We start from the raw sequence: 16,166 nt of genomic DNA, 5'->3' as shown, positions 1-16,166 counted from the left end.
GAAGACAACTGATAATGCATGTTTCTATTTTGTAACTTGTTCAACTGTTTCTAGCACCACAATCCTTTGTGTGTTGCGCATATTTGATTAAATTTGTTAGAGAATACAATTTTTAGAGGGAAAGCAAGAGTCTAAGTCTTTGTTATAGGTCTTTTTTTGTTAACAATTATTATATTATTTCTCTTCAGGCAAGCTAGCTAGTGCTAGTTTGAGGGGGAGACTAGAATGAAAGTAATAAAAGTGGAATTAATGGTTGTTTTTTTCTTTATTATGTTTCATATTTAGTTTATGGGCCATGGGCCTATTTTAGTTTTTTACAGGTCTTTTGTTACTGCCACTGTACTGAGATGTTTGGTCATGTGCAATAGGGAACCGATGACTACAACTGTAGGTAACAACTAGGTGCAAGTAAAAGGCTCAAAGCAAGCCAAAGACTTAAAGTAAATGAAAAGCTAAAATGGTAAGGAATGACCTAAGGATACATCAATGCCTTGTGGGGAATTTGGGAAGAAAGAAATGCAAGGATGTTGAGTATATAGAAAAAGACATCAATACCTTCATTGATAGCCTGGATTGTGAAGAATTCAAAGGTGTATCCACCATAGTTTTCAAGGCACCATGGCAAAGCTAGGCAATAGGAGAGCACCCTGTCACCTACTCGCTTAGGCGGGCACCTAGGTGTCACCTAGGCAATGAGCTTTTTAATATATATATCCTAGGATAGTTCCCTAGGTTTCATAGTAACATGCAGTAATCTTTACCTAATAATTATCATAATCCTCATGAAATAAGTATAAACCCCATATCAAATGATAGAAAACCAACATATTTATGAGAAAAAAATAAGAAAGGAATGATAACATACAGAACATAAGGGCTGAGCCCTTGTTTTGGTCCTAGGAAGAAGTACTATTGATTGTTCTTGTGTGTCAATTGGATAAAATCTTCAAGCTATTTCATACTTATTAATTCAGGTTTTAAAGTCTTTTAAGTGTTTAATTAATTGATCTGTGTATCAATTGAACCCAAACAAATAAGAAAATAATAAAAAGAAATTAGTATAAGAATAATAATACTAACACTATAAACCCATAATAAGAATAATTTAGTCTAATAATATCTATTTTACTACTATTAATAACATAAAAATAAAAATATAAAAATATTACTTGGTGTCTTGCATATAAATATGTAGGCATTTGGGCGAGGCGGCTCCAAGAATGCCTTATCACCTAGGTGTTGCCTTGACAACTATGGTATCCACTGATGATATGATAAGGGGCTGGCAAACAATAGCAGAGTTTCAGTGGAGATCTCCCACTAGGCAGGTGGAATGGGAGGTTACTGGAGAAGGGAAATTAAAACTAAACTTTGATGGCTGTACTCTTGGGAATCCAGGTGCAGCAGATATTGGTGGATTAGTTAGAGACCATCTTGGCAATATATTGCTCAGATATTCAGGGCCAATCGGATTCAACAACTCCTTGAACACCAAGATGATTGCAAAGTCATACTAAGCTGGACTAGAGGTGAGGAAACTCCTTGGAGATATAGATCCATGATCAGACAAGTACAGAAAAACCATCTGAATAGCTCATTCAGATGGATTCCAAGATCTACAAATGCACAGGCAGATGCATTAGCCAAGTCAAGGGAAGGGAAAGCTTAGCATGGGGATCAGAACACATGGGTCTCTAAGTTGAATGCAAAATGGCAGGACAGGATTTGTATACCAACCCTAAATAGTTTGAATTAAGGCTAAGTTGAGTTGATATTAAACTAATATAAATAACTAATAATGAAGAATCAAAGCAATGGCTTTCCTCAAGTTACTAGCATCTAATTCTAATGTAGAGAAGAATGCAATTCCTCTTTTATTTCTTATGTTGGCAAATACCTGCCACCAGAATACTAAACAGACTATGAGTTTGAATGGTTAAGTGGCACTTACTTGAAGAGTGTTTAATCTAACACATAGTTTAGGTATTGTCAACTCATTCAACTTTTCCAGTACTTCCTCTTCCACAAATTTACTCTGGATCAACTTTTTCTTGATTATGGGTACCATAGTCTCCTTATAACGTGTCAAAGCAGGAACAGCAGGAAACAAGTGGTTCTTGTCAACTGCAGTTTAAAACAACATAATCATTATTTCAGACTACAGGATGAATGAAACAGGAAAACACAGATTCTTATAAGTTGGTAAAGAACATTTTTCCATAAACTATTCTTTCTTTTGCATAACAATCAAAGATTAAATCAGTGCAGAAACAGATGTAAGAAACAATTCAAAACACAAAGATCAACTACAAGTATGTGAGGAGGAAATCTGTGACTTTTCTGATTAAAAAACAAAAGGAACGTTTTCCCCTTCAATCACACCACTAAGCATGCAGCAATGTTACTGAAACAATATCATGTTGTCATGTCTGTCTATATAAAATGTAATTTACTAATCCTATTCCATCCATTCTTTCTGCTTAAACTTGTTTGTGCTAAAAAAAAAATCTAACTCAGCTGGAAGAAACCCAATATCAGCAGTCATATCTTCAAGGTTGATGATGATTTCAAAGGTAATCCAAAGTGGGGAATATATTGCTTGATATCAGAAGAATGGCTTCAAGGTGTATTTCTAATTTCTAAGCTCCTGGAAAAAATGGACATTAATTTCTGTCAATCATGATTGTCTGAACCTTAGAAGAGTTAAGGCATATCTCCTCTGCTATTATTAGAAGTGACTTGAGAAGTACAGTAGGTGTCCTTGATCAACTTTCTATGTGCATGATATAGAGATGTTTCATAATCTCACTATTGTCATAAGGCAAACTTTAGTTGATAGTCAGGTACATGTCACAAGCTTTGGAATTATTAGCTCATAATGTCAAAACACCATTTTTATTAGAAGGTTTTAGTCTTTCACAATATCTTGTTTGGCAAACTTTAGTTGATAGTCTTTCACATCTCCAGTTCACAGACGACACTATCCTTTTCCTAGAGGCTGATGAAGAAATTGTTTCAAATCTGAAAAGGGTCATCACCTACTTTGAATGAATTTCTAGACTGCAAGTCAACTTCTCTAAGAGCAGTATCGTTGGCCTAAATTTAGTTGGCACACATTCCTTGAATACTTTCACAGATCTTGGAATGCAAAGCAGAGAATCTCCCTTTCTCCTATCTAGGGATGCCACTTGGAGGGAATCCGAGAAATCAAAGTTTTTGGGAACCACTACTAGAAAAATGTGAGAAGAAGCTAGCCTCATGGAAAAGGAACTACCTGTCCAAAGGGGGGAGACACTCTCATTAGAGCCTCTCTGGCAAACCTACCAACCTACTACCTTTCTATTTTCTGCTTGCCAACAAGATAGATATTCAGTTAGAAAAACTTCAGAGAAATTTCATTTGGGAAGGTGGGGAAAGGGGCTCTCACCTTGTGAGGTGGTCTCAGGTCTGCAAACCAAAGGTGGGTGGTGGGTTGAGAGTAGGCCACTTGAAAGAAAGAAACACAGCTCTTCTCAGTAAAAGGTTGTGGTGATTCCCCTTAGAACCACGTGCAATATGGACTGCCGTAATCACTAGCAAATACGGGAAACACACCAACAGTTGGGATAGCAAGCTTCACTTGAATCGAGTATAAGCTTCACTTGGAAAGGTATAACCTCGACTTACACTTTTTTCATCTCTTTTATTAGATATAAGGTGGGCAAGGGTGATAGAATTAAGTTCTGGATTGATCTTTGGTGGGGTAACTCAACCTTGGCCAACTCCTTCCCTCAATTGGAACCTAACTCTTAGGAGACCACTAAGGGACCTGGAACTTAGTGAAATCACTAACTTCTTGCACACCCTGAGAGAGGTATACCTCTCCCAAAATTTCCCTGACCTTCATGTGTGGACCCTTCACCCATCTGGTAAGTTTTCAACCAAATCTTGCTTCAAGGCTTTTGTTAGGGAAGAACAAACCACTGATCAATACGGTACCCCTACAAGAGAATTTGGTGTGCCCATATCCCTTCCAAGGTCCTTTTTTTTTTGTGTGTGTGTGGCAGGCCAGCTTAAAGAAAATCAACACTTATGATCTCCTTCAGAAAAAGAACCATGGAAGGTCTTATCTATCCCCTCATGTCTGTTGTTTCTGTCTTAAAGCCGGGGAATCTGCCAACCACATCCCAATTCACTTTGAGGAATCTAGAAAATTTTGGAACGTTTTCCTAACATTATTAGAATACAGTTGGGTTTTCCCAGAACATGTGGTTGAATGCTTAGGACAATGGTCAGGAAGAGATTTAAGCAAAGGAGGGAAAACTTTATGGCAATCTGCTGCACATGCTATATTTTGGAGCATTTGGGAAGAGAGAAATAATCGGGTGTTTACCAACAGAACAAAAAACTGTGAGGAGCTTATTTGTCTAATCTGTTACAGATGCTTCCTGTGGACTTCCAACTCAAATTATTTCAGAGGTGTCACATTTGCTGACCTCCAAAGAAATGCCATAAATTTTCTTCACTCGAGTCACATACACCTCAACAATTCCTGCAGTTTCAGATTTTCTGAGGAAGGGAAGACAACTTTGTACTTTGATGGGAGTGCTTTCGGAAACCCAGGTGCAGCAGCTATTGGAGGCGTAATTCAAAGAAGAGATGGTACTATCAGTTGGGATTTTAGTAGGCCAATTGAGATAGTTTCCTCAACAAAGGCTGAAATCATGGCAGCATTAAACCGGCATCAGGACTGCAAGAGACCTGGGTTTATTAAATCTTACCATTAAAGGAGAATCAGCCAACACCACTAATTGGCTCACTAATCCTGACAGTGGGCCTTGAGCCTTAGCTCTCTACTTGGCTGAAGCGAGAGACATCCTCCCTTCCTTGAATGCTCACATGGACTGGGTTCCAAGGCAGCTAAACTCTGAAGCTGACAGTTTAGCTAAATCTGGCGCTTACAGGGATTACTATGTAACTCTTTTTTTTATATAGGAAACGGTAACTTTCATTAGATAAAACCAGAAGAACAACTGTCACCTTCTAAAGTGAAAGGTGACCCCTGAACAAAAAATAACTTACAACACTGCCCAAAACAAAACCTCCCGATTCACCCCTTGTTTTGCTAGGTTGTCAGCTAAAGCATTTTCTGACCTCCTAGACCAATAAACTTGTGCACCCAGCTCCCTTGTGAGGCGCAATAATTCCCTTACAGGTTGTCTTAGGGACCACGTTCCCAAATTATTTGATTGCAGCCAACCTACTACTAATTTTTAATCTCCCTCCCCTTCTAACTGTTGAAAGCCCAATTGCTTGGCCCATCTGAACCCCTGGAGGAGAGCCAACACTTCAGCTCTAAGCGAGTCCTCCAAACCTATTGGACCAGAATACATAGTTAGGATTTTTCCTTCTGCATCTCTAAACGCACCCCCTATTCCAAAAGGTCCAGGATTCCCAAGAGAGCTGCCATCAAAGTTCAGTTTGATTAGTCTTCTTTCCTAACATAGAATTTGAAACTTGTATATATACATACGAGATTGATGAATAATATAACAAATTCTTCTTCTTCCTCTGTTTACTCTTGTTTTACATGGTATCAGAGCATCTAGTCTCTGCCTGCCCTTTCGTTTTTTTTTTTTTTTCTAAATAAACAGTAGGTAGAGGAAAATTTTTGGGTGTTTCAGGTCACCTCCTTTGAGCAGTCAGAGCATCTAGTCTCTGCAAAGTCCGGCAGTCAGCAGCCCTATGCGTGTGTCTCACGCACCACCTGAAGATTCTGCCACAATCACACGCACCGGCACGTGGAGGCGCGTCTGTCGCCGGAAATTTTTTCAGTCATCTTTTGGCTCGCCTCGTCCTGTATAGCACATATTTGTGCTTTGTTAAGTGCATATCCATTCCAGTGTTTTCAACAGGTGTGCTCCGTTGATTTTCGGTGTTCAAAATATTCTGTTTATTTGAATTTTGAGATTATGGCAAACAAGAAATCAGTAGTTATGTTGGATGTTGTTCCAGTGATGTCAAAAATAACTGAGCATAAGCTTAATGGCTCTAATTATCTGGATTGGAGTAAAACTGTTCAACTATATTTGCTGAGTATTGCTATGGATAACCATTTGACTGATGACCCTCCTAATGGTGACTCGAGAAAGTCTTGGTTGAGGGAGGATGCTCGTTTGTTCTTGTAGATACACAACTCCATTGAAAGTAAGGTGGTTGGTTTAGTCACTCACTTTGGATTTGTTAAGGAATTAATGAACTATCTAGAGTTCTTGTACTCCGGAAAGGGGAATATTTCCCACATTTATGATGTGTGCAAAGCTTTTTACAGGGCGGACAAAGGCGATAGATCTCTTACAAGCTATTTCATGGATTTCAAGAAAACATATGAAGAACTTAATATGTTGCTTCCGTTTAGTAGTGATGTGACTGTTCAACAAGCTCAGCGAGAAAAGATGGCGGTTATGAGTTTTTTAGCTGGCCTACCTTCTAAATTTGAGACTGCTAAATCTCAGATTCTTTCCAGTTCAGAGATCTCTTCTCTACAAGATGCTTTCAGTAAGGTCCTTCGTACAAAAAGTTCTCCACCTGTTCAGCCTAGTAGTGCCCTCGTCAGCCGCAATAATACATCTGAATCAGGGAGACAACAATATAGGAGTGGTAGTGGTAGAGGATCCAACAATTATGACAGGTCAAGTAACTATGACAGGAATACTAATACTTGTGGACAGGAGTCAGGAGAGATAGTGTGTCATTACTGTCATAAGCCAGGACAATATGAAGCGGGATTGCAAGAAGTTGCAGAATAAGAAAACTCAGTAGCCCATATTGCATCCACCCCAGATACTTCTGAGAAGTCTGTTATGATATTTGCAAATGAATATGCCAAATTTGCTCAGTACCAATAATCATTGAAACCTCAATCTACTCCTGTTACTGCCATCGAGTTAGGTAAACCCAATACATGTCTTGTTTCCTCCTCTTCAAAATGGGTCATTGATTCTGGAGCTACAGATCATATGATAGGTAATTCAAGTCTGTTTTCTACCTTTCAGTCACATAAATCTACCTCTCCTATTACTTTAGTAGATGGGTCAACATCTTGTGTTATTGGGTCTGGCACAATTAGTCCAACACCATCACTTCCTTTGTCATTTGTTCTTAGTTTACCTCAGTTATCATTTAATTTAATTTCTGTTAGCAAACTCACTCGTACCCTTAATTGTTGTGTCTCATTTTTTCTTGATTATTGTTTATTTCAGGATCTTACGACGAAGAAGATTATTGGTAAGGGACATGAGTCTGGAGGTCTCTACATCCTTGATACACAAGTTCCAAGATCCATAGCCTGTTCTGGAGTTGTAACCCCTTTTGAAGCACATTGTCGGTTGGGCCACCCCTCTCTCCATGTGTTAAAGCAAATTTGTCCTCAATTTCAAAGTTTGTCGTCATTAAATTGTGAGTCTTGTCAGTTTGCTAAACACCATCGTATTAGTTCGAGTCCTAGAGTCAATAAACAAACTAGTGCTCCTTTTGAATTAGTCCATTCAGATGTTTGGGGTTCGTGTCCAGTTGAGTCCAAAACTAGGTTTAAGTATTTTGTTACTTTTGTTGATGATTACTCTCATATGACATGGTTATATTTAATGAAAAACCGTTTTGAGGTGTTTTCTCATTTTTCTGCTTTCTGTGCTGAAGTTAAAACTCGATTTAATGTTTCTGTACAAATATTGAGAAGTGATAATGCTAAGGAGTACTTGTCAAAATCCTTTCAAACTTACATGCTTCAGCATGGCATTCTTCATCAAACTTCTTGTGTATATACACCATCTCAAAATGGGGTTGCTGAACGGAAAAATAGACACCTTCTTGAAACTGCAAGAGCTTTGTTATTTCAAATGAAGGTTCTTAAACCTTTCTAGGCTGATGTAGTTTCCACAGCATGTTTTTTGATTAACCGTATGTCTTCATCTGTCCTTCAGGGTAAGACTCCTTATCATGTTATGTTTCCAAATAAAACATTGTTTCCTATTGAGCCTAGGGTATTTGGGTGTACATGCTTTGTTCGGGATGTTTGTCCTCAGGTTACCAAACTAGATCCAAAATCTTTGAAGTGTGTTTTTCTTGGGTATTCTCGTGTTCAAAAAGGGTATAGATGTTATTGTCCTACTCTTCACAGATATCTTGTGTCAGGTGATGTTAATTTCCTACAAGATACACCTTTCTTTCCATCTACTCCTCATTCAAGTCAGGGGGAGGATGATGATTTGTTAATCTATACTGTCACATCATCTGTTTCATATCCTATTGAATCTGCTCCTGCCAGGCCTAAGCCACCTACAGTACAAGTTTATTCTCGACGACCAACCCCTCTAGATCCATGTCCTGCACCAGCTCCTTCGTCGGCAGATCCAATCTCAACTAATCATGTTCCTTCGTCATCAGAACCAATCTCTAATAATGATCTTCCTATTGCTCTTCGTAAAGGTAAGTGCATGTGTACTTATCCAGTATCTTCATTTGTGTCTTATAATCATTTGTCATCCTCTTCTTGTTCTTTTATTGCATCTCTTGATTTTATCTTTGTTCCTAAGACTGTTAAAGAAGCCCTTTCTCACCCTGGATGGCGTAATGCTATGATTGAGGAGATGAATGCTTTAGAGGACAATGGTACTTGGACCTTGGTAAATTTACTTGCAAATAAGAAGGCTATTGGGTGTAAATGGGTGTTTACAGTTAAAGTCAATCCTAATGGGTCCATTGCCCGATTGAAAGCCTGTCTTGTTGCTAAAGGATATGCACAGACTTATGGAGTGGATTATTCTGATACTTTTCTCCTGTTGCTAAACTTACTTCTGTCAGGTTGTTTATTTCTATGGCAGCTACTTATAATTGGCCCCTTCATCAGTTAGACATCAAGAATGATTTTCTTCATGGGGATCTTCAAGAGGAAGTTTATATGGAGCAACCGCCTGGCTTTGTTGCTCAGGGGGAATATGGGAAAGTTTGCTATCTTCATAAGTCTCTGTATGGGTTGAAGCAAATTCCTCGCGCCTGGTTTGGAAAGTTTAGTCAAGCAGTCGAGAATTTCGGTATGAAGAAAAGTAAGTCTGATCATTCTATTTTCTTCAAGCAATCTGCTGCCAGCATCATTTTGTTAGTTGTGTATGTGGATGATATTGTCATTACAAGGAGTGATACTACAGGGATTTCATCCCTTAAATCCTTTCTCCACACTCAGTTTCATACCAAAGATTTGGGAATGTTGAAATACTTCTTGGGTGTTGAGGTAACAAGAAGCAAGAAGGGAATATTCTTATCTCAAAGGAAATACGTACTTGACTTGTTGTCTGAGACGGGAAAGTTGGGAGCTAAGCCATGTAGCACTCCAATGGTTCCTAACTTGCAGCTCACAAAAGACGGTGAATTATTTGAAGATCCTGAGAGATATAGAAGATTGGTTGAAAAGTTGAATTATCTTACTGTAACTCGTCCAGATATTGCGTATTCAGTTAGTGTGGTGAGTCGGTACATGTCCTCTCCAACAGTTAATCACTAGACAGCTATAGAACAAATTTTGTGCTACTAAAAAGGAGCACCTGGGCAAGGAATTTTGTATGGCAATCATGGTCATACTAGAATTGAATGTTTTTTAGATGCTGACTGGGCAGGATCCAAGGAAGATCGAAGGTCTACTTCAGGTTATTGTGTATTTGTTGGAGGGAATCTAGTTTCATGGAAAAGCAAGAAGCAGAATGTTGTCTCACGTTCGAGTGCATAATTGGAATATAGAGCTATGGCCAAGTCTGTGTGTGAAATAATGTGGATATATCAGCTTCTGACTGAAGTAGGTCTTAAAACTTCAATACCAACCAAGTTGTGGTGTGATAACCAAGCTGCTCTTCACATTGCATCTAATCCTGTTTTTCATGAACGAACTAAGCATATCGAGATTGATTGCCATTTCGTTCGTGAAAAGATTCAGCAAGGTTTGATTTCCACAGGTTATGTGAAAATAGAACAACTGGGAGATATCTTCACGAAGGCTCTTAATGGGGTTAGGGTTGATTATCTTTGTAACAACTTGGGCATGATTAATATCTATGTTCCAGCTTGAGGGGGAGTGTTACAGACTGTATAATTAAAATAGGAAGTAAATACTAGGGAGGTATGATGTTACAGACTATATAATTAAAATAGGAAGTAAATACTAGGGAGATATGATTTACCTTGATTGTAGGGCTGATTTGTAGGAATTTGATTATTCTTCTTTCCTAACATAGAATATGTAACTTGTATATATACATACGAGATTGATGAATAATATAACAAATTCTTCTTCTTCCTCTGTTTACTCTTGTTTTACACACTGCAAAGGAGGGGACCAAACTGCTTGTACGGTAGGTGATAAAGTAGAAGACCTTGCTAAAATACTCCAACCTCTAGTCAATTCATCTAATGGAGACATCTTTGAACAAGTCAAGAGTTTTCGGCCAATGTACTGCCTTGATGGTGATCCCTTCAATAACTTCAGGAGCTGATTTTTCTTTCCCTTGGAAAATCCTATTATTTCTCTCTTCCCACACTACCCACAAGATAGCTGTCCTCGTTGTTCTCCACATCACCCTTCCTTTCTTTTTTAGTTGTCAGAAAAAGCTAGGGTCAAATAATTCCACTACGCTTCTAGGAGGAGTCCACCTACAATCAAAGAGAAAGGAGAACCAATCCCAAATTAGAGCACTAAAAGGACAAGAAAAGGCTACAAACATGAGGTGACAAGCACCAATTTGGTCTCTTTCTTTGAAACACTCCCATGGTATTGATTTTTTGAAGAACCACTTCCCAACAAAAAGCCCTTACTTTTGGGGGTACCGGAGCGCTCCATACTTCTTTAACAGGAAAGGAGGTAACCGGTTTAAAAGGAAGGACCATAGCATTGAAAAACAAAGAACAAGAAAAACTACCTATAGAAGTTTCAGTCCAAATTCTACTGTCAGGAGTAGAGTGGTCTAGAAAAACTGAGCTTAGAAGAGAAAAAATATCATTTGCCAAACCCACTTCTAAGTCCCTCAAACCTCTCCTTAGTCCCAAATCCCAAGAATCCCCAGAAACACGAAAAAAAGAGATAAATTGAAACTTTTGAAAGAAAGGGAATATAGGTTCGGGAATCTATCCTTAAGGGGAGATTCCCCAATCCACAAGTCCTCCCAAAAAAGAATCTTATAACCCACGCAAGCATCATACCTGATGAAAGAAGAGAAGACAAACAAGATACCAACAATATCTTTCCACGAGGAAATGCGCAGAGCCCTTGGGTCGAGTCCAGTGTCCCATCCATTTGCTGCCATTCCATGAATATTTCTTATCACCTTATGATTAAACTCTCTTGCTCCTTAGGAAACCTCCATAACCATTTGCCTAACAAAGTTGTGTTTCTTATTCTAATATTTCCAATCCCTAAGCCCCCTTTTTCTTTCTAGACACCACTTCCCATTCTACCCTATGATCCTTTTTAGTATCTCTAGGTTCCCATAGAAAATCTCTCATTATTTTTTAAACCTACAAGAAATTTGAAGGTAGACAAAAAATACACTGGCAATTTTGCTAGTGTTGACTTAATTAGAGTGATTCTACCCCCTAAAGAGATGTAGTTCCTTTTCCAACCCGCTAGTCTTTTTGAGAATCTTTCCAGAACTGGGTACCAAAAGCTATCTGACCACGGGTTTCCTCCCAAAGGTAAGCCTAAATACTTAAGAGGCCAATCACTTACCTCACAACCTAGAGATCCAGCCAAAGATGCCACCTCTGCTTCTTGCCTACTTAACTCTTTGAGTGTCTGATTTCTGTGTACATCTCCTCATGTACCTTTCTTATTTCGAATAAAGTTAACATTTTCTCAAAAAAAAAGTTAAAATGATGTTAGCATTAGATTTTTTTTATTGGAAACTTTTAATTCTATTGATTATGAGAAAGGAATGGATTACATATAATAAGCTCCAAGCACCCCATAAGTGTAGGCTAGCATCTGCTACCTAGACCCTTCACCTAGTGACTACACTCATTCATTAAACAACCGTCCACAAAATAACTTAAGCCCTATTCACCCTCTGTTTGGCTATTGCAACATCTAAACTATTTGTTGACCTTTGTGCCCAGGAAAATGTAGTTCCAACCTCCCTAGCCAGATAATTTATTTCCATCATGATATGATAGTATTGACACAACCAGCAAACCTTTCCTGTTGTTCTTCAACTAGCCCACAACCACCCAAGAATCACCCTCCACCATTATGTTTCTAAAACTGGGAGATCTTCCCAACCTCAACCTCTATAGAATTGCAAGCAATTCAGCTCTTGTCAAATCTCCAAGCCCTGTGGAGCCTAAGTAGATTTCTAACATAGACCCATAGCAGTCACTGAAAACACCACTCATGCCAGAAGGACTCGGATTACCAAAACTGTGTCCATCAAAATTTAATCTGTCTGTGGGCTGGTAGGTACCATTCCACCAAAGAACAAGATCTAGCTGTTGATGAGGAGTCCGCCCACTACAATCCTCTAATATGCCACCTATGGAAAATGGAGCTATTGCACTATTGCGATATTTGTATTCTTTGCATTCATTGATTCTGTTTTTACTTATTTGTTATCAGTGTTTTTCTTATTATGGCTACCCAGGGGTATACTTTGTCTTTTCATGTATTTTTAAGGTTTGTGTATAGGAGATTTGGCCGCCAGTTAGAGTTGAATTATGATCTCTACTGCTTTCAGCCCATTTTCTTCTTCTTCTTCTTCTACTAATCTGAGTGTGGCTGGACAGTTTTTGGGATACATCCCATTTATTTAACTAGTGGTTCAGGTCTGATCACACCCTCATTTATATAGATACCCCCCCCCCAAAGAAAGAAGAAGTTTCCTAAGAAGCATTGTAGATAACTTATGCTTTTATTTTCTAAAACAAATTAAAGAAGAAATGAATACTATCTTCAAATCCTCAAAGAGAATAAAAGTCAATCATACAGATGCTAGAATATATTGATGAGTACTGCATCTGTACCTAACTGATTGATCATGTTCAGCAAATAGAGTTCCAAACTTTTAAAAATTACATAAACTAGAGACTGCAAATGTATGATGTCCATCGGGATGTTCAAGCTGAAGAATTGATGCACAGTCTACAAGAAAAAGAAAATTTTAATGTAAGTGACAACAAATGAACCAATAGCACAAACAGCTACTCCAGAATACCAGTAAACAACAAAATTCCCCATAGAAGTTGTCCTAAAAGGTGACAATTTATGTTTTAACACCAAAGTGGATTGCAGTATTGCACCATTCAGCCCATGACCACACAACTTAACGGTTTAGTTCACTAATTAACCGATTCAGTATGTAATCTTGACAGAATTGTGCTGGTACAAACTGTTAAGTCTTTTTAAAAATATATAGACCACTTGGTTTGATATACATCAAGGGGAAAAAAAGACATCTCCCTTTCATTTTTCTTTCTTTTATTTGCGTACTTTTTTCTCAATTATTTTTATATCCAAGGAGATACTTTATTTCCTCTGAACCATCGAGAGAGAGAGAGAGAGAGAGAGAGAGACTATATCAGCATCTGTTGATAACTAATAAAAGGTAGAGAGGCAAAACAGAAAAGAGTTGTCTCCAGCTACAATGAATCATTTTTTTTTTGTTGTTGTTGTTGTTGTTGTTGTGTGTGTGTGAGTGTTGGGGGGGTGGGGGGGATATGGTTTCTTTAATAGCTAATTTTCTTTTGGGGTAAGTAAAATTTTACTAGTAGCAGAAAAATATACCCTGGGTAAGTAATTAGTTGATGGCTAAATTCTACATGCGAAAATAAAATGTGACCCTGTGCAAGTACACGTTCATGCATGTATACTGAACTTATACTGCATACTAAGTAGGGAAGTGGCATCATCAGTTAATGGATTGCAGGTAATTGGCCAGATTAAAGCAAGCCATCCTTGTAAATGGCTCAATACTCATCCGGTCTTTAAAACATCAGTTATAATGAGGCAATGCATATTTCTTGTGTTAGCTTGCAAAAAAAGAAAAAAAAAATTAACATCCACTAACAAGGAAAAAGAACATTTCACAACTAAATGGAAAAAACTATAAATGCTAGAGAAAGAAAAAAATGGCAATAAGAAAGAAATGTTTCTCAAAAAGGTCAAGTGATAAAAACAATGTCACCAAGTCAAGGAATCAACCACTCACCAATGACCTACCACAACTACTTCTGATAAAATGTAAATGCAGACCCTCTAATGAAAAATACATATTTGATACATTAGAGCAACAAAGGACCACATAAAAGTATATAACTATCTAAATAAGAAACATACCTCCTCTATGATTCGAAAGATTTCAATTATTGATGCAGCTTGCCTTTGTTGGAATGACAAAGGTTGCCAATCCTGTGTAAGCAAACAAGTCCTAGAATATGTATTATAGGATCTAAAAATACAATAATAAGTAATATAATGAACTAGTAAACACTTGTATTATGTAGGAAACACAAATATAAGCAGGTCAAAATATAACTTCTTGCGGTCCCAACCAATTCAATTAGTGTATGCCTCTGTTTTGCAACTGAAACCGTATAGACAATAATCCAGGGCATCATTCAATGGGATTATAATTTCGATAGTAATGAGAATGGTATAAAAACTGAAGAAAACAGAAATTTCTATTACTCTATACAGAAAACAGACCCTACCTGATCCTTTTTTCTCCCTAATACTTTTATCATCCCCTTTATAGCTTGGTGATTTTCAGTACTATTCCAAAATTCAATTTCAAATTGAGTTCAGTATCCAGATTCTAGAATACCCATTTCTCTTGCCCAACTCTACCTTTTCTGTTGAGGATAGGGTTGTGTTCATAACAGAAATGATAAATTCTATGAAGGTAATGATGATTTCTATTATCCATCCATCTCCAAAATTTTTGAGAGCTTCCCACTTTCTTGACTCCCCAACTCACAAAGTTTAATCCTTCAGTTCCATCCTTCACCTAATTAATCAAACAAGGTATAGACCGATGAAGAAGAATGATGATGGACCACTGCAATTAGAGTCATTTAGGTGAAAAAGTCATTGGTTGAGTTGGTGAAATCTAGAGTTATGGATGTCATTGAACAGGTCTAATAAGAAGCAAATCAGGGTTATGGATGCCATTGAACAGGTCTAACCAATCCTGATCAGTTGAGCTAATTAGTAGAGAGAGATTTTTGACAATTGCTTAATACATGTTATAGAAGATTAGAAGGTTTGTTGTATACTTGCCTAAGGGCAAATTGGTCTTTTATTGCTTAACATTAAAAGGATAGATTAGTTGATTAGGACATTTAAAAGCACTAAAGCCTAACTGACTTTTTTCTTCCTCCATAAACCATTTTTCTTCCTTCTCCTTTTATTCTCTCGTCTACTTATTTTTCTTCATCTGTTCAGATAATTATCGTCAAGTTGGTATTGGAGTGTACTCAGAAGATAGATCATACCTTTAAGGCTTTGAAGCATCTAGCAGATGTGAACAGTCCCAATGAAGTTCAGATCTCTCTAGGGCAGCAGTTTCTGGAAACCTACACATATCAGGTTGGTGTATTTCCCTCTTCTGCTCAATTGGCTGCTTCCTTTCTCTTAGAACCCTAGATTTCGGGTCGCCCAAGGGTATTCTTATCCCTAACTACTCAGTTGTAGTTCTTTATCAGCTCTAAAGGTATTTCACTCTCCTTTCAGTTCAACAGTCCTGGAACACTGCTGGTTTGGACTGTTAACAATAAGAACTACCAAGTTGGATCTGTCTTGGCAAACTTATGGGGAACTTTGATTCCTCTATAGGGTGGCATATTTCTGTTAACTGTACAACTGAAGTTGTTTGATTATACATATCATCTGCACCTGGTTTCTCTGTTGTTTCTCTACATTGTTCTGGACTGTTTATTTTTATTTGTACTCGCTGAAAAGATGGACATTATTCCAGTGAAGTTTGATGAAACCAACTACAGTATGTGGAAGTTTCATTTCAATTTCTTTGTTGAAGGAAAGGAGCTTGAAGGCTATTTAAATGGGTCAGTTCGTAAACCTAATGAAATGGACACTAAGGCTTTTAATCAATGGAAGCTTGATAATGGGAAACTAATCTCCTGGATTCTAAGATCCA

The 16,166-nt window shown here is 37.8% G+C and overlaps 1 protein-coding gene across 18 annotated transcripts in view; it reads right to left on the bottom strand.

The window, feature by feature from the left end:
* The window catches only part of LOC148848014 (DNA topoisomerase 4 subunit B (DUF810)), a 123,760-nt gene that overhangs the window by 29,066 nt on the left and 78,528 nt on the right, over nt 1-16,166 (bottom strand). For all 18 annotated transcript variants that reach the window (XR_016101428.1, XR_016101426.1, XR_016101423.1 and 15 more), the window contains 3 exons: nt 14,348-14,419; nt 13,036-13,153; nt 1,952-2,124 (listed from right to left, as the gene is read on the bottom strand). Coding sequence is in view for 9 of the 18 variants with exons in the window: in XM_088952498.1 (XP_088808624.1) it covers nt 1,952-2,124; nt 13,036-13,153; nt 14,348-14,419 (363 nt within the window). In the remaining 9 variants the exon portion in view is untranslated. The remainder of the gene's footprint in view (nt 1-1,951; nt 2,125-13,035; nt 13,154-14,347; nt 14,420-16,166) is intronic.

The sequence above is a fragment of the Nelumbo lutea genome, chromosome 6 (genome assembly GCF_056320005.1).
Source record: "Nelumbo lutea isolate HS-2025 chromosome 6, American lotus-T2T, whole genome shotgun sequence".
Taxonomy (NCBI): Eukaryota; Viridiplantae; Streptophyta; class Magnoliopsida; order Proteales; family Nelumbonaceae; genus Nelumbo; species Nelumbo lutea.
This window is presented reverse-complemented; position numbering and strand designations above follow the sequence as displayed.